At 47.8% G+C, this 27,097-nt stretch overlaps 1 protein-coding gene across 1 annotated transcript in view; it reads left to right on the forward strand.

Annotated features, from left to right (window-relative positions):
• The window catches only part of CABLES1 (Cdk5 and Abl enzyme substrate 1), a 782,082-nt gene that overhangs the window by 219,948 nt on the left and 535,037 nt on the right, over positions 1 to 27,097 (forward strand). Inside the window, exon 3 of the mRNA XM_069620896.1 lies at positions 17,625 to 17,717. Coding sequence (XP_069476997.1) covers positions 17,625 to 17,717 — 93 coding nt within the window. The remainder of the gene's footprint in view (positions 1 to 17,624; positions 17,718 to 27,097) is intronic.

A 27,097-nucleotide genomic window follows, 5' to 3' on the forward strand; every position in this document is an offset into this window, starting at 1 on the left:
GACAGTCATATGGTGCCGACTATATAAGCTAGCTGGGAGCACAAAAGCAAGATCCACTGCTGGCCACCCTGTAACACTGAGGCGAGGAAACACTACAGGTGACTGGAATCTGGACGCACAGGGCACTCCGAGGTGTTGCATCTCTCACAGCGCATAACTGATAGCTGACCCAACTAACCACATCGCTGGGATCCCCACTCTGGTGCTGACACAGATTCCAAGAAGCAAGCTCAAACAAGCCCGGTCAAGAGTCCAAAGCACGCTGAAAGCGGGAGAAGGCCGGTTGGAACATTGCTGGAGACGTTCTCGGGCGGAAGCTTCCCGGGACGAACAAACAAACGGGGTGCATCACACCGAGAACACTGTAGAGGCATCCACAAAGAACTAAAAAAATAAACGGGGAACACCCCACCCAGATCTATGTAGAGGCGTCCACAAAGATGACACTGAGCAAAGAGGAGCTACTGGAATGTCGACAGGGAATAGAGAAACACATAATGTACTCCCTTCAGGACCAATTGGGGAAAACAAAGGAAGAGTTAAGCTCTTCCCTAAAGGAAGTCAAACGAGATATCACGGACCTAGGAGAGAGAGTAGACACTACAGAGCCGGGGCTCTCCGAAATTGCAGAAGACTCCAAACAGATGAGTGTGCTCCTGGAACAGATTGCCAAGGCAACGCACAACCTGGAACTCCAGGCAGAGGACCTGGAGAACAGATCCCGCAGATCCAACATACAGGTGAAAGGCGTGGCCGAGTCAATTAGGGACAAGGATCTGAAAGAGGCAATGCAAACCTGCCTCAGCAGCCTCCTACCGGATGCCCAACCGGAAGATATACTCATAGACAGAGTGCACAGAGTCGGCCCGCATAGAAAAGACCCAGGGGCCAGACCCAGGGATGTTCTATTGGCAATGACCTCCTACACGATGAAAGAGAAGATCCTTCGTGCAACGAGAAACCTACAACCGATCACCATCAATGGTGCCCAGGTCCACTTGTTCCAGAACCTGGCCCTGTCCACCATACATAAAAGATGACTAATGGCGCCAGTTACAAGGGCACTAAGAGACAAAGGTATTATTTATAGATGGGCATATCCCTTTGGCCTGCAGTTTACCTGGGAGAACAAACTGCAATGCATCACCACCTGCGAAGAAGGAATGACTCTCTTGCACCTCAAGGAAGAGGAACTACATCCGGCCCAGTACCCTGCTCGTAGCCTCAGAAGTGGAAACCCTAGACAGTGGGAGTGGTCATCGACCCCAACTAAGAAACGAGGGGCGGAAAGAAAACAAGAAGCTCTCAACCGAAAGGCTTGTGATAACCCAGAAGAACCGAAACACAATTAGCTACAGAGGCGCTGAATGCGGCACGTGGAAAAAAGGACAGACCTAAATGAAGCCTACGGGGAAAGAGATTGTGACCCTCGGACGGAGGGAGGGGAGTATCCACTTGGGACCCAATGCAGGACAGTTACAGGTCCTGGCAAAATACCAGCGGGAGGAGAGATGATACCCAACACCCCAAGAGGGGTGCAGAGAAAGCTCAGAGGAGCTTTGATCTGAAGGGTGCTAGGGGGGGAGAGGGGAGGGAAAGTTGAAGGGGGGAAAGGAACGTTATGCAGTTATTTAACTTTGGGGAGTGCCATGGACCAACATAGGCAAATGGGAAAGGGAGATCCGATGAGAAAAGGCAAGCCAGAAGACAAGAGCCCACGTACATATACTAGATGGCTGCACTGAACCTAGTCTCGCTCAATGTACAAGGTTTAAACTCACCAGTCAAAGGCCAATCCATTTTGACAAGGCTCACAGATGTGGAGGCTTCAATCGCCTTCCTCCAGGAAACACATCTCCTCCCGGAAGATGAAGGTAGACTGAAACACAAGGCTTTTCCCCGCCAATTTTTTGCCTCGGGAGGTAGGAAAACTAAGGGGGTCGCTATCCTGATTGGGGCCAGTCTGACCTTTAAAAAGCAGACAATACACAGGGACCCGGAGGGGAGATATCTAGTGCTAAAGGGCATGATACAGGAACAATTATATACACTAATAGCCATTTATGCCCCGAGCTGCAGGATATTTTTCTGAGGGACACATTGAAAATTCTGGAGGGCTTGTGTGAAGGTCAGACAATAATCGGAACAGATTTTAACTGTGTCATGGACCCGGCATTGGACAAAACCCTCCCACCCACAGCAGCAGACTCTAGAAATAGGCAGGCGTTAGGCAAACTCTTTAGAGATTTGGAGGTGATAGAGACATGGAGGTTTTTTCGCGGGCAACAGAGGGAATTCACCGATTATTCAGCGGTCCATAAAGGGTACTCCAGAATTGATATGGTGCTGGTGTCAGCTACTCTGATTCCGTATATTAGTAAAGTGGAGATAGAAGTACAATACGTTTCTGACCATGCCCCAGTTGTAGTACAAATAGAGATGGTCCGAACCACCCATAAAAGCTGCAGGCCTTGGAAATTGAAGGAGATGATCCTGAAGGACCTGGCTGTTAGAGCACACATACAGGAGGCAATTCGAAATTATTTCCAAGAAAATGACAACGGAGAGGCAAACTGGGCGGGAATTTGGGACGCTGGTAAAGCAGTGATCCGAGGAGAATTCATTTCACAAGCAACAGCGTACATGAGGGAAAGAGGACTTATTAAAAAGAACCTGGAAACAGCATTAAATGAAGCAGAAATTCAACACAAGGCTAGACAATCCCAAAAACACTCAGGGCGGTTAGAAGAGCAAGAGCACAATTAGAAGCAATGTAGTAGAGCGCACAGCACAAGCACTAATCAACACCAAACAGACATACTACGCCCAGGGTAGTAAAGCAAACAGATTCCTAGCAGCCAAACTTTGCAAGCAAAACTCCTGTAACTACATTGTTCAATTAAAAGACGAAATGGGGCAACCATGCGCAACAGAGGAGGGGAAGTTTAGGATAATGGAAAGATTCCATCTGGGTTTGTTAGAAAGCGAACATCTAAACCTTCGAACACAAAAAGAGTACATGTCGGGGATCCCCCTCGCTCAGATCACAGAGGAAGCTAATGACATTCTGCAGGCCGCTACAACGGCACAGGAAATTAGCGATGCCATAACAGCATTGCCCCTCAGCAAAGCCCCGGGCCCGGATGGACTTGGAAGCGGATACTACAAGATATTCCGCAACCAGCTGCTGGGCCCCTTAACAAAATTATTTGACCACATAAGAACCAGTGGCAAAGTCACACCCGATAAGGGAGAATCCACCACCATCCTAATACTTAAACCGGGCAAGGACCCCACAGACTGCGCCACTTACAGGCCGATCTCCCTACTAAACACTGACGCCAAGCTTTATGCTAAAGTCCTCGGCAATAGACTTGCCAAGGTCCTACCCAAAATAATTCATACCGACCAGACAGGATTTATAAAAGGGAGACACACCCAGGTCAATATCAGGCGGGCAGTGGACATATTAGATCTGGGAAGCAGAACAGGGCAAATGTTTTCCGTAATCGCCTTAAATGCCAGGAGAGCATTCGACAGCCTAGACTAGAAATATCTAGAACTAGTGCTACAGAAATTTGGGTGCGATCCCACCTTTAGCAGAATGGTCTTGGCAAACTTCCACCTCCCAAGTACGACCTTAATCGGTAACGGGAACCCCACAGTAAAAATCAGAATATATAGAGGGACAAGACAGGGCTGCCCACTCTCGCCCTTAATCTTCGCCTTGGCGATGGAGCCCATAGCTGAAATAATAAGACAAGACCCTGCCATACAAGGTGTTAAATGCGGTGGGACCACACATAAAATAGCACTGTATGCAGATGACATAATGCTGTTCCTCGGGAACCCTAAGAATTCAATGCCAAGAGCTCTTAACGCCCTGCAAGAGTTTGCTAAGATCTCCGGAATCACCACAAATTTCACTAAATCTAAGGCCCTGAATATCTCAGAGAGGGAAGAGATAGTTGAAGCCCTGGGAGCAGAATACCCTCTGTCCTGGGAGGAAAAATCAATAGAATATTTAGGGATTCAACTAACCAAATCCCATAAAGAGCTGTACAGAGTAAACATAACCCCTCTATTAAAACAACTGAGGGAGGATCTACATAGATGGGATATCCAGGAATTATCCTGGTTCGCACGCATCGCAGCACTCAAAATGACCCTGTTACCACGCCTTCTATATACGTTGAGTTTGCTCCCAATAGAGGTCCCCCCCAAGATAAGCAAATCCTAACAGAAAGACCTAACCACCTTTATATGGCACAAAAGAAAAGCTACAATCCAACGCAAAATTCTAACAAGGCCGCCATGCTTGGGAGGTTTGGGGATCCCTGACGTGGAGAGATATGCCCTGGCCGCACAAATAGCACCAACGTTAGCCTGGAGGGGAGAGGACAAGGCAGAGGGATGGGTGGGCATTGAGCAAGCGGTGACCACGATCCCATTGAAGGTACTTCACGGGTTAAGGGCGGGAGATAGGGAAACAGAGGGTGAACTGCTTGAAGCAACCAAGATCACATTGAGAGGCTGGGACCGAGCAATGAAAAAACAAAACATTGCCCCGGGGCTGGGTCCCTTCACCCCGGTGCCTCACAACCAAAACTTCACTCCAGGCAAGCGGCCCAGTTTCTGGAACAACTGGGGACAGGGACAAATACTATACTTGAAATACTTCTTTCAGGAGGAAACCCCATTGCACTTTGAAGAGTGTAAACAAAAATTTGGGATAGGGGAAGCTGACAGATACACCTACATCCAGGTCTGCCACTGGATTACGCTTACAGAAATTAAGAAGGCAGCCACTAGGGCACCGATAGGTTTGGAACCAACGCTTCATGAAGGGAATGAGGTTAAAGCAGTCTCCAAAATATACAAGCTGTTGGACAATGCACAAGGGAGTGACACCTTCGCATACATGGACAATTGGGGAAAAGACATAGGCGGCCCTATCACCGAGGAGGAGTGGGCTCAAATCTGGACAAGAACACAGAGATCCTCCAGATGCACAGCCATTAGAGAGACTGCGCACAAAATCTGCTTTAGGTGGTACTTGACCCCTCAGAGGTTGCACAAAATGAACCCCAATTACTCACCTATGTGCTGGAGAAACTGTGGAACAATAGGAGAACTATTTCACATGTGGTGGTCTTGTCCTAAATCGACCATCTTCTGGAAGGAAATTCTGGGGTACATAAAAGAAATCACAGGGAAACAGCTGCCAGCAGAGACGAAGGTTATACTTCTGGGCACAACGGTTGAAGACATATATGCGGTATCTGGCAACAACGCAACACTTATCACTCATCTACTAATGGCAGCAAAGATGACGCTGGCACAAGCGTGGAAAAACCCAGAAGGTCCGATAACAGCGTGGTCGTGGGTGAAAACCTGGAATGTGATGGCCATGGAAAAGGTGGGGGCCCTGAGAGAAGGCAAGTACCTGACATTCCGGGCAATCTGGGACCCCTTCTTTGACTACGTCAGAGACAGAGAAGCATACTTTGTTACACCAAATCTGTTGAGAGCACTCCATTTCTGAGCACTGATAGACTGAGCGCGACAGTCCTGGCCTAAAACAGAAGCCAGCTAATTGGAACGCAAAGATCACATCGGAAAGCGGAAAGAATGGTCCATGCCACTGGGGAGCTGGGTGGGGGAGGGGGGTAGTGGAAAGATTGTTGAACGGTTGCAGTTAACATTAAGTTAATGCTTAAAACTAGTTCTAATAACTGTAAAACTAAAGGTAACAGATGGCCTTGTTAAATGATGTGTTAAATTACTGGAATCTTGAGCCAATACAAGAACTGCACATGAACTTTGAATAAATAAAGTTGGTTAAAAAAAAATATTGTATCTCTTCCAATATTAATTGTACTCAGGCTTCTTTTCTCATTCCATTTCCTTACCCTTTCATTCATAATACTGGGGCGAGTATGAATGGTCCCATAACAATTTCTTTTATCAGTCTGTTGTCTTATTCTTTAGTTTATATTACTGGGATGAGTATGAATGGTCTTGTAATGATAGCCTTAGGCCTCCCGGGTCTCCCGTTTTCACTATTATCTGGGTTTGCCTGGGGTAATGTCACTGGGGCTTTGGTCTGCTCGAAATATGCTGCTTTCTTCGTTACCTCGTGGTTTCGCTTCACTTCGGGATCTCTGTGGTTACGCCACCCACAATTGCCTTCTCTTGTCTCGGCTCTCTCTGAATGCTCCGCGTCCAGTGTTCCTCTTGCAGCTTCCCAGCAACTTTCAAACTTGGAGGCTTTTCCGGCAGTAGAGTCTCTTCCCCTCTCGGGTGCTGCGTCTGCCAGCTCGGGCTTCCCTGGCTGACGTATGCGTCTCTCTGCCTTAGCTGACTGCGACATCTCTAGCCACTTCAGCTTCTTCATCCCATTTAAATGGGAATCCCTATTTAAAGAGACCTGTGCATCTTCTAGTATGAAATAACGAATGGTACCATCTTCTTCTTCCCAGTCTTTACCTTGTATGTCCTTCATGTTTTCTGATATTCCCAAAACAAGCCATAAACGAATTTGGGAGTTCCTCAGAGGAACATGAGTCCTTGTCCCCACAGGGTGAGTCACTCCTGGTGAGGTCCCGCTTGCCTCGATCCCTAGGGAGGAGCGGGCTCACCTCCATAGCCTCATGGGGTGGGGGTTCCACCTTGGGGAGAAGGGACGAATTTCAGTGTTACGTCACAGTAGAAACACAGTAAAATGACCGTTTCAACCCCATTAATAGTTCTTCTGTGCTATGCGTCATCGCCAAAGAAAAGGGTTAAGGGAATCTCACTGTATACACACCATGGGTCCTAATCTATAAAATATATCTTTTTCAGAAGGCGCATATACTTTTGAAATGTTTCCTTACTTCACAGGATGCACAATTAATGTGACTAGTTTCACCTGTGATGAATCAGAGATGATTCTCCCAGAAGCCCTGGCTTGGAGCCCTTCTCAAGTGGCCAGGGAAAGGCAGGCTCTTCCTGATCCCGACCCTGAAGATGGTGTTCTGCTTGAGGACCACATGAGAGGGCAACCGGGTCTTTAGAACTGGGAGAATCCCTTCACTAACTTCTCCTTGAGACCATACCATTTTAATGGCTTATTGTAGAAGTGAAACTATGGAAGAAAAAGATAACCAAAACATTGGGGACTTCAAGTCCCACAATGCCCTAAGTACTGGGACAAGGAAGTTAGATTCAGATGCACTAAACTGCAGTATGCGGTCTAGTGATTCTAATGACCCACAGCTGAGTGGGACTTTTGAATATTTAAGGGCCCCTCAGGTGCAGGCCATTAGAAGTAGGAGGTGGAGAAGTTGCAGAGACTCCACGTCGCAGTTGCAGCAGAAGAATGGAAACTGAGACGCAACAGCCACAGCTATCTCCAGAGCAGATGACGGTCCTGAGAGGGTCTCCAATATTGATGGCCTTGAATGCAGAGGTTGCACGGCTGGAAGCGTTGTTGTGAAACGCTTTCCCCCTGCAGAGAAAGGCTCTCCTTATTGTAAGATGTGCTCTGGCTCTCCTTATTGTAAGTTGTGCTCTGGTGGTAGGCGAGCACCTGAGTGTTTCAGGGGCAAGGAACGCTCCTTTCCCAACCGGTGCGAGCTGCAGGAAGTGAACCGAAGCAGTTTGCTGTGCAGGAGGCAGCAGAGGAAGCAGAAGGCATTGTGGTAGTAGAGCGAGTGGACGTGCATGCAGCAAAACGGTGAGTTCACCACTGTTGGGTAACCTTGGTACGCTCTGTACTCGACCGCTGGCCAATAATAATGATTTTGAATACCAAACTAATATAAAGAAGCCAAATTGGCCTAATTAGAACTTTGTGAAGAGACAAGAAAGACAAGTTTATAATTATTACTATAAAGACCAGCGTTCTTGCCAAAGCCAAGAGAGGGCAATACTGAATCAAGTTTACTATAACCACCATTGCCAAAGCCAAGAGTGGGCAAAACTGAAGCAAGATAATTGTAACCCTTATTGCCAGAGTAAGGAAGAGGAAATAGTTGAAAAAGACCTCAACTAGCATTGTCTAAAGCAAAGAAGAACAAGTGTGATAGAGAGACATTGTCAGCATTTCTTTGATGTAAAACTGGAAAACAAGAGTGGCAGGAGAGAAGCCCTCCTGGTAGAAAGCATTCAAGAGGAGAGGAGTATAACCTGCATTTCATGTGCAATCACAAAAATGGAACAAATAGCACCAATGTTTATCATGTCTTCCCAGAAGTAGCAGTACATTTTGATGATGAAAGTCAAAGACTTTCCCAAACTATTCTAAGTAAACTTGACCATAGAAGTACTTGTTGTAGTGTCTGGAGCATTTTGTCCTGGCAAGCAAATGTACCAGAATAGGGACCTTGTAGTGGTACTCCTGGCAGGGTAGTGGACCAGGATGAAATCATCAAAGAGTTGTTTTGTGGTTAAATGGTTTGAAGAAGAAGTGGCAAGACCACTAAAGTGTTTCATGAAGTGTTGAGGAATCATTGTGACAAAACATTGTTGTTGATACAGAAGAATTGTGAAAGTGCTTCGTTTATTTTGAAGAAGAAGTTGTGTTGCTACAAGTGGAGAGATACAGATTCATCATCTAAATGAACTGTTAGTTAAAATCCAAGGGAAAGACTTTTGGAGCAAGAAGAACTTAATAATCAGAACTTGGTTAGAAAACAGAACTTTCTTGTTTGAGCTCGTGATTGAAAAAGGGGATTCAGCCCAGGTTACACAGATACACAGTTATTAGTTTTATGTTGAAAATAACTGTTATTTCTGTTATATTTGAATTGCCATATATTACCTTTATGAGTTTGATGTATGCGTAGGTGTGAGGGACAGATTCCTTTTGATTGACTGTGTCCTTTAGTTTATTTTGATAGGCAGGGAAATCCTCTTTAGTGTAGGGATAGTGAGGCATTTGTCAAACCCCTTTGAGTTAATAGGATTGCATCTTGTGAAAAACCTTTACCAAGTTGTTCGCCTCACATTTCTGACCCCTCAAACACCCCTCAACACTAACAACTAATAAGGGCCGGGATTTACTCTAATTTCCTTTATAGGATCACTCCCCACATGATTACTTCTTTTTTATGACACTCACATCCGGATTTCTTTTGGCTGAATCGCAGACAGGTGGGCACCCCCTCTTAAGGACTGATTCAACCCTCCCCCTCCAAGAACAGGTGGGCATCGGCCAGTAAAATGGAATCAGCTTTTCTCCACAGCCTGTCTGCTTTCTCTTACACTGAAGAAGCAGTGGGTATTTTGCTCCTTATATGGCTTCACTTTCGGGGCTCTGAAGATAATCCAAATTGAGTCAAAAAAGAAAGCAATCTATTCCATCTCCTGATTGTTACCAATTCTTCTTTCTCTCCATCAGTGAGTGAGCGAGTGAGTCTCTCGGTGTCTGTCCATGAATGAGTGTCCCCATGTCTCTCTGTGTTTGACTTTTTCATAGAACAGCAAACCTCACTTTTTCAAGGTCTGTTTACTTTCCCCAATCTAATTGGTCAATGTATGTGATTGGACAGTGTTCCAAAAGTAGCATCACAGTAGACATATACCCCTCTGAAGTCATTGGGCATATTAATGAAGAGGGCAGTCTGATGGGGTATCTTGTAAACCCAGTTTCTTTCCCATTTAATGTGATGTCATCTCAGGGATTTCTTGCAATAATTATTGCTAGAAATGTGTGATTTACACACATATGACCACTTTAATAATAGACTCATCATATCTCTCTCTCTGGCACAGATCAATTGGCGTACGTTTTATCATTATAGCACGAATAATTTGAGTTATAGATTGTTCCTTTTAACTAACTTCTACATCTATATTCAAATAATGTTTTCATCTCAACATAACAGGCTTGTCCCTGTGGATGCTAGCATGTATGACACACTAGTGCAGTGGTCCTCAAACTTTTTAGGCCTGCCCCTCCTACCCTCCCCAAGCAAAATGTGGGTAGACTGTGCACCCTAAAAATGCCAAATGGACAGCAAGTCCAAATGGCTTTGAAATATTGTGTGCCGTCACCGCACTCTACTCCCAGTATAGTCCCTGGCCCCCCCCCCCACCTGCTCCCATCACAGTCTCTGGGCTTCTTCATCCCCCTCCTACCCAGTCCTGGGCTCTCCCCACCCCACCACAGTTCCTGGGCTACCCCACCTTGCTCCCAGCACAGTCCCAGGGCCAGTGGTGGCTGGTGAGTTTTTTAAGTGGAGAGGCATAAATATTTCCCCCAGATGTGCCATAGCGACCGAGCGTAGCGAGGTAGCCCGGACCAATCGAGGGGGGCTCAGGGGTTTTTACCCTGAGGAATATTTTTTTAAATAATGGGTTAAAATGTTGCATTTTAGAGCATACTTTAAAACAAATGGGTAAAAGGCCAAACCGTTTGGAATTGGCGCTGGCAGGCCCAGGGTGGAGGCATGATATTTTTTACTGGACATCTATGATAGATGTCCAGTAAAGATATACCATCCCTGTCCCCTGGGCCCCACAGTGTCTAACACAATCAACATGATTGTGTGTGTATGCATGGCGCTGGGGGGCCCAGGGGGAAATCGTGGTATTTTTGACTGGCCATCTATGATAGATGTCCAGTAAAAAAAATACCATCCCTGTCCCCTGGGCTCCACAGCGTCTCATAAGGAGAGCTGATTTTGGCTGGTGTGTATAGGGATTGTGCAAAATGCCTTTGTTGTACAACCCTCCTCCCCCGACTCGCCAAGATCAGCTCCACGGACCAACACAAACACACACACATTCGCACAGTAGTCACACATCAAGCATTTTATCCTACACAGCCGCATTCCTGAGGGGGTGGGAGAACCCAGCCTGAAAAAAAAACATGCACATATTTAAATGCTCACTGTGCTCAGAGAGGCACAGCTTCACCTCACTGATGAGGCCCAACAAGGCTGAAACACGTGTATGGGGTTGCTGTTGGTACTCTTGTTCAGAGAGGAATTGCTATAGCATTTCGGTGCTGGACTGCCCATATGGGCGGGACAAAGACTGCTATGCAAATGGATATTTCTAATCTGTGAAACATACATTGAGCAAAAAGCGTTTGCTGCAAACTCTCATCTCAGAACCGGTTATCATGCCATGTTCTTTCTGGAGAGGAGCGCCTGCTACCTTTTTTGAAATATTTGCAATGAACTTGGGGTTGGTCACCCTGAGTTACCTGGGGGCAACCAGACGTGGACTCCCTGCTCACTGTGCTCAGAGAGGCACAGCTTCACCTCACTGATGAGGCCCAACAAGGCTGAAACACGTGTATGGGGTTGCTGTTGGTAGTCTTGTTCAGAGAGGAATTGCCATAGCATTTCGGTGCTGGACTGCCCATGTGGGCGGGACAAAGACCGATATGCAAATGGATATTTCCCATTTGTGCACCGTACAGTGAGCAAAAAGCGTGTGCTGCAAACTCTCATCTCAGAACCGGTTATCATGCCATGTTCTTTCTGGAGAGGAGCGCCTGCTAACTTTTTTGAAATAGACATAAACATACCTTCTGCCCTGGTCCTGAATTTTCCTCTCCAGCACCTGCTTCATGAACAGGAATCAGAAAGCAAGAGCTTCCTGGTTCCTGCACATGCGTGCAGGGGCCTGTGTGAAGTTGCTGAAATGCCCCGCTCGAGGCTGCTCTGTCCATATGTGTGAGGTGCAGGAACTTCCCCTTTCACATACAGGCATGCAGTTCCCCAGCCAGCATTTCCAATGAGCTATGCAAGGCTTGCGAAGCAAAAAAAACCAGCCTTGCATGGCTCAGTGAGCATGTGCGGCTGGGGAACTGAACTGTCAAAGGGAAACTATGTTTCCCTTTGACAGTTCAGCGAGCCCAGGAGCACTCCCTCAGCTGGAAAAAGCAGCAGAGGGAGTGCTCAGTGTTTCACTAGGATGGCTCCTCCTTTATAATGGGTGAGGGAGGCACTGGGTAGACTCCCCCTCGCCCATTATGGATGAGCCTCCAGGCTCAGACTGGCCTATATAGGGCAATGCCCGAAACTGTTTTTTGGGTCAAAATGGGCCAATTGTTTGGACAATGTGGGCCAGTTTGATGAGCTCCTTTACTATGCAGCTAGATAGTTTTGACCATTGTTGCTGAATACATATTCTTTAAATATCACAACATGCTTACATTTTAACAAAAACACCCCCTTGGGTACTATCCAAACAGTTTGTCACTAAAGGAATAAATTGCCATTTGCAACTGTGGGCCACTTTTTCATTGTTGCCCGAGTGTTTTATGCTCCAGTCCGACCCTATGAGCCCCCCTGTCCATTTCCTCCATCTAAAAGCTTTTTTTAAATTTCAGGTTGGGGTCTCGCAACCTCCCCCTCTCCCCCGGAATACAGCTGTGACCCCCTGGGGAGATAGGGGGCATGCTCCACAGTTTGAAGACCTCTGCACTAGTGTGTGCCTAGTTTGCATATTAAAACTACATTTAAAAAAAATCTTTTTTGGTCCATCTAATAGAGTATTGTCAGCTGAACGTTTTGACACCTAATTTAGTTCTCTAAAGAGTTCAGTACCAGAAATACAGGCAAGCTAGACAATTCAATGTACATTAATAGGGATTTTCCTTCATACAAAAATATGGCAATGCAACTACAATTCTTCTGCCTAGATACAAAGTCTATAAAATTGAGTCACGGCTAGATCTCTCTTATGGTCTTTATGGCTCAAGGCCTGGCTGATGGAAAGAGCCTTTCTAACTTGCATATCGGTAGTTTTGTGGTGTTACTTCTGTCTCTTGAGATGTTTCCAGATATGCACTCCCATCAAGTGTTAAATTCTTTCGTTCAGGAAGGCCTGTATGAATGTGTTAATAGATTTGACTGAGCAGGACCGCTGATTCATCTGAACTTAAATTATTTACTGTTCCCCCTAACATACACAAAGGTTAAGTGATAATACTCCACAATTAAACTTTATAGCCCAATCTGGTTTGCTTCGCCTGTTTGAAGGAGGATCCTTATCTGCAGTGAGCAGCTTCAAAGAATTTATTAGCTTGGAAAAGGAACTTATCTGTCCTCCCATCCTGTATGCTGGGGTGTTGGGATCTTTGTAAGAAGATTCCCTTATGTCAGAATTCAGTTCTTGCTCCGTTTTAAAGTTGTTTTCAGTCAAAATTGAAACTTTTAATGTGCCTATTTTCATAAAACAGCACAGTTCATATTGCATTGGCTTATCAAACTCCTATCAACAATCCATATTCTCAACATTGGTAGGTTGCCTAATCTGGACTCTTTATTTCTGACGATGAAAATGAGCACACACAGCAGTAAAATGCAAATCTGTTTTACTTTCTATAACTGCTGTTATTTCTCCTCAGATTAGGCACTTTCCCATTTTCAGTTTTAGGGTACTACAAAATATTACATATTTTGCTTGCATGTGTGTTTTTCTGAAACTGCTGTGCACAAAGTTAGAACTTTTATTCTGTGGAGATTGCTTTTACAGGACTGCCGTCCAGGGTAATGATGGTGATTATGTTTACATCAAAGATTTGCATCAGTCACTTTTTGATTCATCCTCTGGTTTCCCCACCGGAGATACATTTCTCATGTACCAATTCTAATTCCAATCACTAATCCTTAAGTAGATAAACCCAGACAATAGATAATTTTAATAATGTTTGTCAGCTGGTTGATGCATCTCCTGCAATTATAAGTGCAAACTGTGCAACACCCATGTATATCCTGGATGAGCCAGCAAAGATTTTCATCCTTCTGAAAGTGATACAATTAGTAGCTTTGATTTTGACTCATCTTCACCTTTTTGGGGAGCAATGTGAGCAGCAGACCAAACTGCTGGGGAGCCTTTAGGCCCTAGGGGTGCTTTATCTAGTCACTCTACAGGCACAGTTGGGAGTATCATGCATCACCTACTGATCCTTAATGGTGGGAGAGGGGAGGACAACTAAATCAATTTGTGGGAGGTAGCGAGCATCCCCATGTCAAAGAGGGTGTCTCGTTCCTCCACCATTCAGAAACTGCATAGAATGTAAAAACCCCATGAGCACATACCCTAGGCTTGGGAAGAGAGGGAAGTCAAAGAAAGTGTACTGGTGGACTCCTTACATAGTGTACTGGTGGTCCATTACCCAGGCAAGTTCCCATGCCCAACAATCGTTGTAGTACATCATGCATGGCTCACAAATGACTGTGCCATGATCAATGTGCTAAGCTAACGAACAATTCAGCTTATGGTGCCCACTAAATACATTATCAGTATTATTAATTTATATGTGCAGAGCAAAGATGTAGTCTATTAATCCATGTATGCCCAATGCTTTTTGAGTAGGACACATGTAGCACAATGTATTTGCCCTGACCCGCTAGTTGACCACTACAGCATTTCCTTCCCACCCAGAGTCCATATGGAAGAGAGAGCATGTTAGGCAACCTGTCATGCATAGTTGGAATATTACAACAGGAGAAGTGTTACCAGTCTCCTCCAACAATAAAATGTGTGACATCCAGGGTGGATTTTTTTGCCTCCCCTCGCCCCTAAAGAGATCTGTGTTGCACAAACAATGGTCAATAAACATACTTGTTGGAACGGTATACATTTCATGTGCCTTCGCCAGCCTGACGATTGCTGTTCACCCAGAGTTACCTTGCATGCCTTTCTCTGAGGGGTCCCAAATAAGACCTCAAGAGGTGAACACCCAGAGCTGGGCTGCCAGCCAAACTCTTGACCCACTCTGTGACATCCCATGCATGTTAAGCTAGAAGTTAGCTTTTGGGCGACCCATTCCACCATTATGGGTATTTAACAGGCTACCCTTTATACCTCATGGCCCCTCTAACTAGAGTACCTTATCGCACCAGGCCCCTTATGGCCTTACCGTGGCCTTGTATAGCACCAGCTCCTGGTGCCTCATACATGTAGGTATAATGGCATGTGTGTGTACACAAGTGTTCAAAACCTATGTTTAAATATAATCATAAGTACACATATGTATTACTATAAACCTATATCTGATGCAGACTGCATTGCCAGTACACACTACAGGGCCCATGGTTCTTTATATAGGCTGTCCTGTTAATCAGCACAGTAACATTTCTTTTACTTTGACTCAAGGGGTTGGGAAACTCATTCTCCCCATGCTACTCTGAGGAGCTCCTAACTGCTGCTGGCCAGAAGTGTTGGTGAGTGCTTGTCAGGAATAGCTGGGTGTGGGGCAGAGCGACACCCTGCAACAGCTGCCCGTTATCCCACTCGCGTAACACCACTATGACGAATCTGATGGCCTCTTCATTGATTCCTTGGAGGGAAGCTTCTCCCATGTGGTCAGGGAAAGGCAGAAGCCACCTGACTCTGACCCTGGGCGAGGCTATCTGCGGGAGAACCACATAGGGGAAGACGAAATCCAGGGAGGCAGAGAGATATGGAGTAGAAACATCCTTTCAGATATACCTCTTAGTAACAGCCGTGTACCTGTGCAACACTCAATTATGGCTTATTGTCCTGTGAATGGTGAATTCCCACATTCTTCTAGCCACCAACACTGTTTTCCTCATCTCAGTACTTGAAAAGGGGGGGGGTGGGAAGTAGAGGGATGGAGAAATGTGCATGACCAGGTGCAGTGAAACAACGCTGAGTTCTAGTTGTTGGAGAGTGCAAAATAAGACCAGGACATTTAAAATGGACACAGGTGAACAGCAAGAGAGACCAAAGCAGCTGAGAGAAAAGCAGGCAAAGAAGCAGCGAGACCCATTTAGGTAGTAATTTGCCCAGGATGACACAGATTGGTCAAGTGGGGAAGACTAGCCGTGAACCCATGTTTTCTGGTTGCACAGTTTTCACATTTGTCGGCTTCAAACTATATATTCTCCCTGTGCATCTTTAGCTTTGAAACAAAATGATGTCTGCGTAGTTGTTTGGCAGTGGTTAAAATTATATTCTGTGCATGGTTACACACTTGTAGATTTTTTGTGTTGGGCGGGATGGGGCTCAGTCTTAAGCAAAACCTTTGTCTGAGGAGGAAGTAACAGTATTGTAAAGGGCAATCGGTCCCAAACAAGCAAGAATGCTGGTGACCTTCCCTGACGGATTGGCCATTGCAGAAGGGGACCATCCATACGCACGACAGGCTACAAAACTGGTGGTGTGAAAAGTTGCCTTCACCACTACCAGTGGTTAGGAGGAATTCAAAACCTTCCAACCATCACACTTTGTGGTTATAGGTTCTAAATCTAAAAAGTTATTAAACACCCGCTTTTATTAGTTTTACGATTCCTATCGTGAGATTGGAGCTGTTGTAAGCATTGAACCAATGCTACCTAATTTGTTGGTCCTTAGCAGTACTCAGTTTGGGTTATACATCTGTCACAAATTGTTATATATTGACTACATTTAGTTTCATCTTTTTCCTTTGCTTACTGTAGCAGCAAAATGGAACGGTAGCACAAGAATTGAAACCACTTGTTGCAGGCTGGTAATGGATTAAGGCTTGCTGCAGTTGATTTTGACCTATACATTCCCAATATATGGGTAGGACCTTTGTCCCTGTTGTGAAAGGAAGCATTTTAGTCAATGTAGGCCGGTTTTGCTGATACTTGATGAACATTTAAAGTGTTTTGCTGTGGAGAAAGTTTTATGTATTGCTTTAAAATTCCGAGCCAAATGTATGCTTGTTATTTGAAACAGTTTAAAAAAAGTATTATGGTGGTTTTATATCACAATGTTTCATGAACTTTCATGGAAGAATTAATTTATATCAGAAATAAAGTTGAGTTGAATTGCTGCATGTTGTGGAAATCAACTTTTGGTTTTCAGTTTGTTATAAATTATAATCATTTTCTTAGTCTGTTATAGAGTCAGTAGCATGTTAGCAAACCAATTAGTGCAGCTTTCCTTTTATTTATTTTTATAAACCAAAAATTGCAAAATGCTTTGTTGAGAAGAAGATACCTTTTACACTCCTGTAAGCAATCTGCTTGAACAAACAGTTTCCTACTGCAGTTGTGATATTCCCTTGGAGGTATTTATGGGCCCACAGTTACACTGCTAATTAAGCGTCGAAATAATCACTACCCAGAGCAAACGCACAAAAGGATGCACCCTTCACAGAATGCACCCTTCACAGAATCCACCCCGTCATCTTATTCACGGCTGAGGTTTCTGTTCGTTGAGTGGAGGTGGGAGGTCCTGCCTGCCACCCCCTCCGCCCTATGGGTTTTCCTCATGGGGTGCAGCTCAGAGCTTTAACCTACACTGTCCCTTGCCTCCCCACAGTCAGTGCCACTGGATGTGGGCATTGATGGTAGTAGCCCTTGTCAATGCAGCACTATGTCCTAAAGGCACAGGCTTTTGATCTTCTCTCTGGTTGGATTACAGGTTAAATGTGATGAGGACAAGCTGAATTGTAGTTAATAAACTGTCTGGAAGAGGAGTACAGTTTCTGTGTTCATGCAACAGTTCGCGTTGTGTATTAACCAGCTGGGGTACAAAAATTATTACCAGCCCACCTATTGACATTGGTTTATTTGTCGTTTTAATTTAAAAATCAGGGTGTTCTATGTCATGTTGGCAGGTGTTTACATCCTTTTTCTGATTTCTCCTTGGGCAGTAAATGGTGTTTTTCTGTTTTCTTCCAGATGTCGGACACTGTCCGGCTCACCCAGACCAAAGAACTTTAAGAAGGTTCACTTCATTAAGAATATGCGTCAGCATGATACCAGAAATGGCAGGTACAGTGCAAACCTTCACTCGGGCTGTCTTTTTTTTTTTCTTTGAGGTGAAGTGTATGTGCCACTTATTGGATTTTTAGATACTGAACTTATTCGCCTGGAGAATTTAACAAAACTGAGCATACGTTCTATTGGAATGTGCAGATAAACAGGCTACCTTTTTGCTATACGCTTTGTCATGCCTTAACAATCATTCTCCAGCAGGGGTCTGGCATGGATTCACATGCTCATGAATATTCCCCGTCGTCAGGCTGGGAATCCTCGGTAAAGAAAAAATCAGTATCAGTTTCGTTTCTGATCTGTCTTTCGTAGTAGTAACCAATCACTGATCTCTGCGTCATACTGACCACAGCCAATGACTGCCCTCTACCTAAGCCCCGCCTCTGGCAGCCATCTTCAGATTTTTACCGCACGTTCAAGTGTTGGGATCCTCGTGCTATTGCTCTCGAGCGTTAGTGCTATTTTTCACGTTTTTTCTCAGAAAAATGTCTCTTTTTTCGGTCAAAAGAGCCTCAAGCTCCACCGTTTCTAAATCCGATCAACGGGGACCCGTGTCGGATTCGTCTACGCCCCTCAAGGGTGAAGATTTCGTCGAGCCGCGCTTTTGGAGGACTCCAGAAGTTTCTCAGGCCCACCTCGAACATGGCCCAGGAGAAGGGAAGCTCGACGCCCGGAAAGCTGTTCAGGGTCTGCCCTGGATGCCAGCTTCAGAATGTCTTTAAGGAGGACGAACACTCCCTTTGCCTTTACTGCCAACAGGAGGACAAGACGCACGTGGAGAAGGACTGTGCATTTTGCGGCAATATGTCGGAGCGGACCATGAAGGACCGCCATCAACGTCTCGCCAACTGGCTGGAAGGAAAGAGCCCGTCAGGCGAGAAGAAGAAGAAGTCCGAGCGGTCTTCTAAGACCTTTGAGGGCGCCCCGGCGACGGGGGTCCAACAGAAGGCCAAGCACCGCGAGTCCGCTTGCACCGGGAGCGCCGAACGGTCAGGCTCTACGGGCGCCAGGCAGGGTGCATCCTCCCCGGCGCCATCAACCACGAGCCAACGCTCTGGCTCGGGTAAGAGGAAGGCCGAGCACCCGGCAAAACTCCTGGAGAGACCCCGGTCGTGCCCTAAGGCCCCATCGGAGGGGGAGCGAGGTGGTGACCCTCCCCCCAAGGAGAAGGCGGTGAGCGCACCTAAGGTGGTGAAAGCCTTGATCCATCCGGCCAAGGCCTCCATCGAGACAGTTGCGGCGGCCCTGGCTCAGCCTGTGGAGGCTACACCAGTGGTGGCGACCCCGGGGCTCAGAATCTCCCTGCCACCGCGGAGGGAGTCCTCTTTCATGCCCATCGACAGGACCCCTGTGAAACCTCCGACGGAGAAGAAAAAGGGGAGGCAGGAGGTCGTCGTGGACTCGGCCTCAACCTCTGAGGAGGAGCTGATCGAAGTCTTAGGCCACGGCTCTGGCGTGGAAGAAGGCCATCCTGTCGGGAGGGACCCCGACGTGGAAGACGACGAGGGCGTCGAGGATGCCGACGGGGCTCCTGATCGCCCGTCGGATCTCCCTCAACCAGTGCCGCAAGACAACTCGGTGGCCATTTTGTTGGCTATAGAGTCCTTATGCTCGGAGATAAGGACGAGACTGCCGTTACCACCAACGGAGGAACCGCTCCCGACCGGGGACCCGGAGCCAGGCCCTTCTGGGAGCCCTCCCCCTAAGAGAAGAAGGATTCAACCTCCACCTCCTTTTCAGCCATCGCGCCCTGTTCAGCCCTCCTCCCCGTCCACGACACGTGGGGATTATACGGGGACTGACACGGCCGCGGCGGCTACAGACGACGAGGTTTACAACGAGGATCTCCCGTCGTCACCTCCCTCCCGGGCTTCCCACCCGACGAGATTGGATCGTTTCACTCCATGATCGCCAGGGCATCCAAGCTTTTCCAGCTCTGCCCGGAAGAGAAGAAGAAGGAAGGTTTCCTTTATTAACGGCGCGAGACCAAGAGGAAGACGGTCCTCGCTGTACCTCTACTAGACGATATTTGGGATGAGGGCCTCGCCCTCCTCAAGAACCCATCCACGACGCCGGCTAGAAGGGATCGGTGCAAGAAGAAGTACCGGGTCGCGGACGCGGCCCCCTTGTGCCTTCGGGCACAGCCGACCCCGGACTCGGTCGTCTCCGCGGCGGCCAGGAAGAAAGCGGGGGGAGGGCGCGGCCTCTACGTCAACCTCCCTGCCGGACGGCGAGGGAAAGAAATTAGACACGATGGGACGCAGAGTCATCTCGTCGGCAGCGACGACGATTAAGGCGGCCAACGCCTTGGCTATCGTAGCCCGCTACGACAGGGAGTTGTGGTAGAAACTGGCCCCCCTGCTGGACTTCCTACCAGACGACAAGATGGCGGAAGCCCTAGAGATCTTGCGACGGACATCGCTGACACTGGATTTCACCAGTTGGGCAACGGCGTGTGCCTTAGGCGGCGTGGATGGCTCAAGGCTACTGACTTCCGTCAGGACGTGCAAACCAGAGTCTTGGACATGCCGTTCGACGGAAACAACCTGTTTGGGAAAACAGTGGACGATTCCCTTCAAGCCATCAAGGCGGACACGGAGACGGCCCGAGCTCTTGGGGTTCTCCAGCAACGGCGGCCGCCCTTTCGGAGCGGCGGAGGCAAACAGGGTGCCTCCAAAGGTTCCAGCGGCAGATTTTCCACCTACCGTCAAGCGGCCCGTTCGTCGTCACAGGAAGCTTACAGGGGACGAGGCAAGTCAGGTGGACCCCGCCGTCGTCACCAAGGAGGACAAGGCGGCAAAGCCTCGTCGAAGCAGGACTGAACCGGCCGTGGGGTCGGGCCCCCACCGAAGCACCCCGGTGGGAGGCCGGCTGGCGAGCTTCGTCAGCGTGTGGGAGTCCATCTCCACCGACCGTTCGGTGCTGGACGCCCTAGCTTAGGGTCACGCGCTCGAGTTTCTAAAGAGGTGCCCGCGCGTCCCCCCTGTGGCCAGGAAAGAACATCACGTCCCTCAACTTTTCTTGGAGGTAAAGGCGATGCTCAAGAAGGGCGCCATCGAGCTCGTCCCAAAGAGGCTTGGGGGCTCCGGAGTTTACTCAAGATACTGCCTTGTGAAGAAGAAGACGGGAGGATGGCGTCCCATCCTGGACCTACGACGACTGAACAAATTCATCAAGGCACAGAAGTTCCGGATGGTCACCCTCCAACACGTCCTGGGTCAACTGGAGGAGGGCGATTTCCTGTCGTCGTTGGATTTGGAGGATGCCTACTTCCATATTCCCATCCTAAAGGGACACCGAAGTTTTCTCAGGTTCGTGGTCCAAGGGCGTCACTACCAGTTCAGAGCCCTTCCCTTCGGATTGAGGTCGGCACCCAGGGTGTTCACCAAGTGCCTCGCACCGGTGGCGGCGCAGCTGCGCCGAGAGGGGATCCACGTCTACCCCTACCTGGACGACTGGCTCATCCGAGCAAAGACGAAGGAGCTCGCCGTGGAGCACACGGCAAGGACCGTCCAACTACTCACGGACCTGGGATTCTCCATAAACTACGCCAAGTCCTACCTGGTGCCCGCGCAAGACGCTCTGTTTCTGGGAGCGAAGCTCGACACAGTGTCGCTTCTGGCCTCTCCGTCGGAGGAAAGGACGAGGGCCATCTTGGGCAAAGTGCAGCGAATGCTATTTGCGGACGCGGCCAGGGTGAGGTCCATCAAGTCCCTCCTCGGAATGATTTCTTCTTGCATTTATCTCATCCGCCTGTGCAGGCTCCGGATGCGCCCGTTGCAGGAGTTCCTGGACGCGCGCTGGATCCAGACGACGGGCAGCTTCGAGGAGAGGATCACACTCGACGAGAGTTTCCGACGAGCAATCCGGTGGTGGGGCACCCGCACGCATCTGACGGCGGGCATGGACTTCCAGACCCCCGGCCACCAGGAGACAGTGACCACTGATGCCTCCCTGGAAAGGTGGGGAGCGCACACCGAAAATCTGCACGCGAGAGGCCTTTGGCTTCCGACGGAGAAGTCCCTCCATATCAATGTCCTGGAGCTCCGTGCAGTGTTTTGGGCCCTCAGGTCGTTTCTTCCGTCCCTCAAGGGCAAGGTGGTGAGGATCTTCACTGACAACACCACCACCATGTTCTACATCAGGAAGCAGGGCGGTACCAGATCCCCAGCCCTGTTCAAGGAGGCGCAGGATCTGTGGCATTGGGCCGTCGCCCAAGGGATGTTTCTGGTGCCGTTTCATCTGGCAGGGATAAAAAACACCATCGCCGACTCGCTCAGCAGAGAGCTGCGCTCGTGCCACGAGTGGGAACTACGACAGGATCTAGTGGACCGCCTCTTCCGACGGAGGGGCACACCCCACATCGATCTGTTCGCGACGGCGACGAACTCCAAGTGCCGGAGGTTCGCCAGCAGGTTTCCCCAGCCGAGGAGCATGGGCGATGCTTTCTCGTTCCCCTGGGAGGGCCTGTTTCTATACGCGTTCCCTCCATTGCCATTGCTGATCCGGCTCATCAACCAGCTCAAGAGGTCACGGTGCAGGATGATCCTCGTCGCACCTGCGTGGCCGAGGCAGATATGGTTCCCGGACCTTCTGGACTTGTTAGCGTCCCCGTCAATCAAGCTGCCAGTGGACGCGGATCGTCTCTCCAGGGAAGGAGGCGCCATCCTCCATCACGACCCGAAGTCGCTGAACTTGCAGGCCTGGCTCCTGCAGCGTTAGAGTTTGGAGGATACGACATACCGGCCGACTGCAGAGAGGTTCTTACAAAGGCCAGGGCGTCCTCAACTCTTAAATGCTATGGACACAAATGGAAGAGGTTCTCTGTCTGGTGCCACGCACAGAAGATTAACCCTCTACGGATTACGGCTCCCCAGGTACTGCCGTACCTTCTGACGCTGGCCAAGGCTGGACTGGCGCACGCGTCCATCAAGATTCATCTTGCTGCGATCTCCCGATACACCAGAACCACGGGGCGGACGTCTTTGTGGTCTCATCGTCTGGTGAAAGAATTCATGAAGGGACTGTTCAGATCGTTCCCGCCGGTGAAGGCTCAGGCCCCGGCGTGGGAGCTCAACGTGGTGCTGACCAAGCTCATGGGACCTCCGTTCGAGCCTCTGCACTCGGCTCCGTTGAAGTTCTTGTCATGGAAAACAGCGTTTCTTGTGGCCATCACCTCCGCACGAAGAGTGGGAGAGATCCAGGCCCTTTCCTGCAAACCCCCGTACTTGACTTTTCACGAGACAAGGGTAGTGCTCAGGACGCACCCCTCCTTCATGCCCATGGTGCCGTCGGACTTCCACCTCAACGAACCCTTGGTGTTGCCTGTTTTCTTCCCGTCGCCTTCGTCGCCGGCCGAAAGGACTTGGCACTCGCTGGATGTGGCTAGAGCGCCGAAGTTTTACGTGGACCGCACAAAATGTTTTCGGAAGACGTCACAACTTCTTGTGAACTTTGAACCTGTCAATCAGGGGAAGGCTCTCTCAAAGGCCTCCATTTCCAGATGGCTCTCCGGCTGTATCATGTACTGTCATCGGTTGGCAAACCGACCGCTGCCTGGCCGTCCGAGAGCCCATTCCACCAGAGCGATCGCAGCTACCACGACGTTCCTATCTGGTGTGCCCTTGCTGGACATCTGCAGGGCTGCTACGTGGAGGTCGACGCACACCTTCATGAAATTCTACTGGGTCGATCGGGATTCCAGGGAGGAGTCCAGGGTCGGCCAAGCAGTGCTGCGCAATCTGTTCGCCTAAGGTGAGCCTGGTGAGGAGGTAAGAATTGCTTAATGTTGAGTTTGATGTAATGCTTAATGTTGAGTCTTTGCCACCTCCCGTGGTTGTGCATGTGTGTACTGCTATGTATTCTTTATTCATGAGCATGTGAATCCATGCCAGACCCCATGCTGGAGAAGGAACAAGTTACTTACCTGTAACTGTTGTTCTCCAGCATGGGTCTGGCATGGATTCACTTGCGAACCCTCCCGCCTACCCCTCTGCGGCTCTTCACTTGGTCATACTGCCACTTCACATGCTACCAAATCTGAAGATGGCTGCCAGAGGCGGGGCTTAGGTAGAAGGCAGTCATTGGCTGTGGTCAGTATGACGCAGAGATCAGTGATTGGTTACTACTACGAAAGACAGATCAGAAACGAAACTGATACTGATTTTTTCTTTACCGAGGATTCCCAGCCTGACGACGGGGAATATTCATGATCATGTGAATCCATGCCAGACCCATGCTGGAGAACAACAGTTACAGGTAAGTAACTTGTTCCTTTCATTGTTTAGGGGGAGCAGAACATAAAAATATGCATTTTAGTTGTATTAGGTTCTGGTAGTAAATGCTATTGACATCAAGGCACCTCGGAGACAGCAACCTCGAAAAACAGGCAGAGGAATGTATTGGGAAAACCACTACTGTATACTGGAAATCCTTGATTAGATGTCCTGAGGGAGGTACCAACTGTCCCTCTATGTGTAATGTATCTCCCTAGGTTGAGGCGGTAAGCTGCCTATCTCAAGGAAGGACAGGAAGAACATTTTCCCTATCTTAATCTTAATTAATCCAAAGTTGGTCAGTGGTTTTTCCAAAGAACATAAAATACACTAAAAAAGGGGTTATGGAGCCGAGTATCCAGCAACTTTATTCCACCCACTTCCTAACTTAAAATATAAAAAGGGACGAGCCCGAGGTCAAACGTTAACTCACTTTCACATGCCTGCATCTTTCAACCTAATTTCATTAGGGTTTTAGAAAAATGGCACCCAGGAGTATTGGTTGTTTACTCCACATGAGATTATTCGAAATATCTTGACTCTGGGTGTTACGAGCATTTAGAAGTACATCCTACTATATCTGTCTACCGGTTGCGGTGGGATTCCGTGACCTTTAACCAACTTCGTCAGGACAAAGATTACCTGAAAGTTATCAACCCCCTCTATTGTATCTGCCATATGGGGACACAGCATTCATGTGTGCCACACGTAGCACTACCTACACGGAAGCATAAAAAGAGACAACAGATATGCTCTTAGAACTTATTTTTTCAGGGACATAAAAGGTATTCTGCATATGGGGTATTCTACAGATGGGAATGTCAATCATTATTTCACCAATGCATGTTATAGCTTGTGTCTCACGGGATCCAATGGCTATGTCAAGCCCAGTCTAATCATTTTTTTGATGGCTCACAGATAAACCCTAGAAACCAACCGTTATTGAGAGTGGTGAGTCCACCGGTAGAACTAATACATAGAAAATATATTGTTAAGTGTATTAGAATGATTGTGGGCTCTCTTCTGCTCCAGTATTAATCCCCAAGGTAATTGCGCTTTGTATGTCACCAAGGGCACCCCAATGCTAGAGGAAACGAGGAATATTTGCAAGAGGTAGCCCATGCGTATGAAATATACGGGGTAAGTTTGCTCTTAATGCATGGCGTCACCCATAATACAATATGTTTAAAAAAATAAATAAAGGAATAACATTAAATGCTACAAAGAACAAATGTAGCTATAAGTGCTCCACCTAATATATAATTACAAACATGATTTCTAGGTCTGATCTGGATCTGGAAGCCATCAAAAAAGCGATTGGACTGGGTTTGTTAGAGTAAATTTGTTGTCCCTTTTTTGTTTCCCTGCCTGTAGTACTATGTGTGGCACGAATTTGTGCCATGTCCCCATATGGCAGATACAATAGAGGAGGTTAACTATCAGGTACCCCCTGTTCTGACGAAGGTGGTAAAAGATCATGGAATACGACCGAAACCGGTAGACTGCCTTAGTGGAATGTATTTATAGTGGAATGTATTTAAATAAAAATATATATAACATTTTATTGATTTAACCCCTTAAGTGCCAAGGATGGGTATGCTCGTCCTTTTTGCATAGACTTACATAATAGCCTGGCACTTACCCATAACAACCATTCACTTTACCATCACATATCGGTAGTATCAACCATTTTGTTTCTCAAGTGCCAGCAATCACCCACCTCCCGCCCCACCATATAGAATGTCAAGTTCCACATAGCTCTCAATTCCCCTCTTCCCGTTTGTGCCAGATTTTTCTCGCCTTTTTGGGGCATCCTCTTGCCATATATATATGTTGGTACATGGTCATGCACATGTTTACATCCGCAACCCATTGTGCAAATATCAGAGATTCCTGCAATCCCCGCAACTTAGCAATATTACGTTTGATCAGTCCTGCTGTCGTGGACAGAAAGAGTCTCTCATAGCGAGTAGTCGTCCCTCCCTCACCGATTCCCAACAGTAACATCTTGGGGTCCAGTGGCACCTCTCATCCCAACACTCCAGCTAGTTTATCACAGCATTGTTGCCAGTAACGTTGGATCAGGGCGCATTCCCATAGAATATGGATGAACGTGCCCTCTCCCCTTGACAGCGTAGACAGTTAGGGCTGGTAGCCTGATTCCAACAATAAAACGCAACCTTGGAATAGTATGTATAGTGTGTAAAATCTTGAGTTGTATCAGACGGAGTCTAGAGGAGATTGCGATCTCACGTGGATACATTAATGCTACTATCCAATCCTCAAGTTCTATGGTCCCCACATCCACTTCCCACTCAGACTTAAGGTTAGACAACTCTGGTGTTGCAAAGGCAGTTATAACGTTATACATTTTGGAAGTAACCTTGGTGGGTATGCGTTCCAACAGAACGCTTTGTTCCAGAAATGTACATTCTGGAAGATGCGTGTGCTGTGCGTGGGTAAGTTGGAGATAATGGTAATGCTCTGTGCCAGGGAGAACAAATGTATAGCTCAGTTCTTCGAAAGGGGTCACTTTTCCCCCTCTAAGTATCTTACCTACCGTCACAATCCCAGCCTCCACCCATTCTGACGAAAATGGCAGTCGGTTTAGTTCAGGCAGATTACGGTTCCCCCATAGGGTTTGTACCAGGGTCACTTTTCTTGTCCCAGCCTATATATTTGGGGGCTTCCCTCCATATTAATGTTGTGTGTGTTGCCATCGTCCTGGGCGGGGATCTACCCAGGCGTTGGTATAGATTCATGAGTGGTGACATATCCTGTAGCCCTTTCATCTCTGCTCGGATGTGTGGTAGTTAACGATAACCATGAAGGACTTTGTTAATGACTATCATCTGGCTCGCCCAATAGTAGGATTGAAGATGTGGTAATCCTATCCCGCCCTCCTAGATAGAACGTTCTAGTGTTTGAAGGGCGATTCTTGTATGTCCCCCTCCTCAGAGGAGACCCCTGACAATACCCAAGTAGTGGAATCGATCATATTCCATGCGGTATGGACATTTTGGGGGAAGTGTGCTATCTGTTCCTGTAATCGGGAAGAGAATAGATTTGCTCCCGTTAACTTGTAACCCGCTGAATACCCCATAT

The sequence above is a fragment of the Ambystoma mexicanum genome, chromosome 5q (assembly GCF_040938575.1).
Source record: "Ambystoma mexicanum isolate Mex_15411 chromosome 5q, UKY_AmexF1_1, whole genome shotgun sequence".
Taxonomy (NCBI): Eukaryota; Metazoa; Chordata; class Amphibia; order Caudata; family Ambystomatidae; genus Ambystoma; species Ambystoma mexicanum.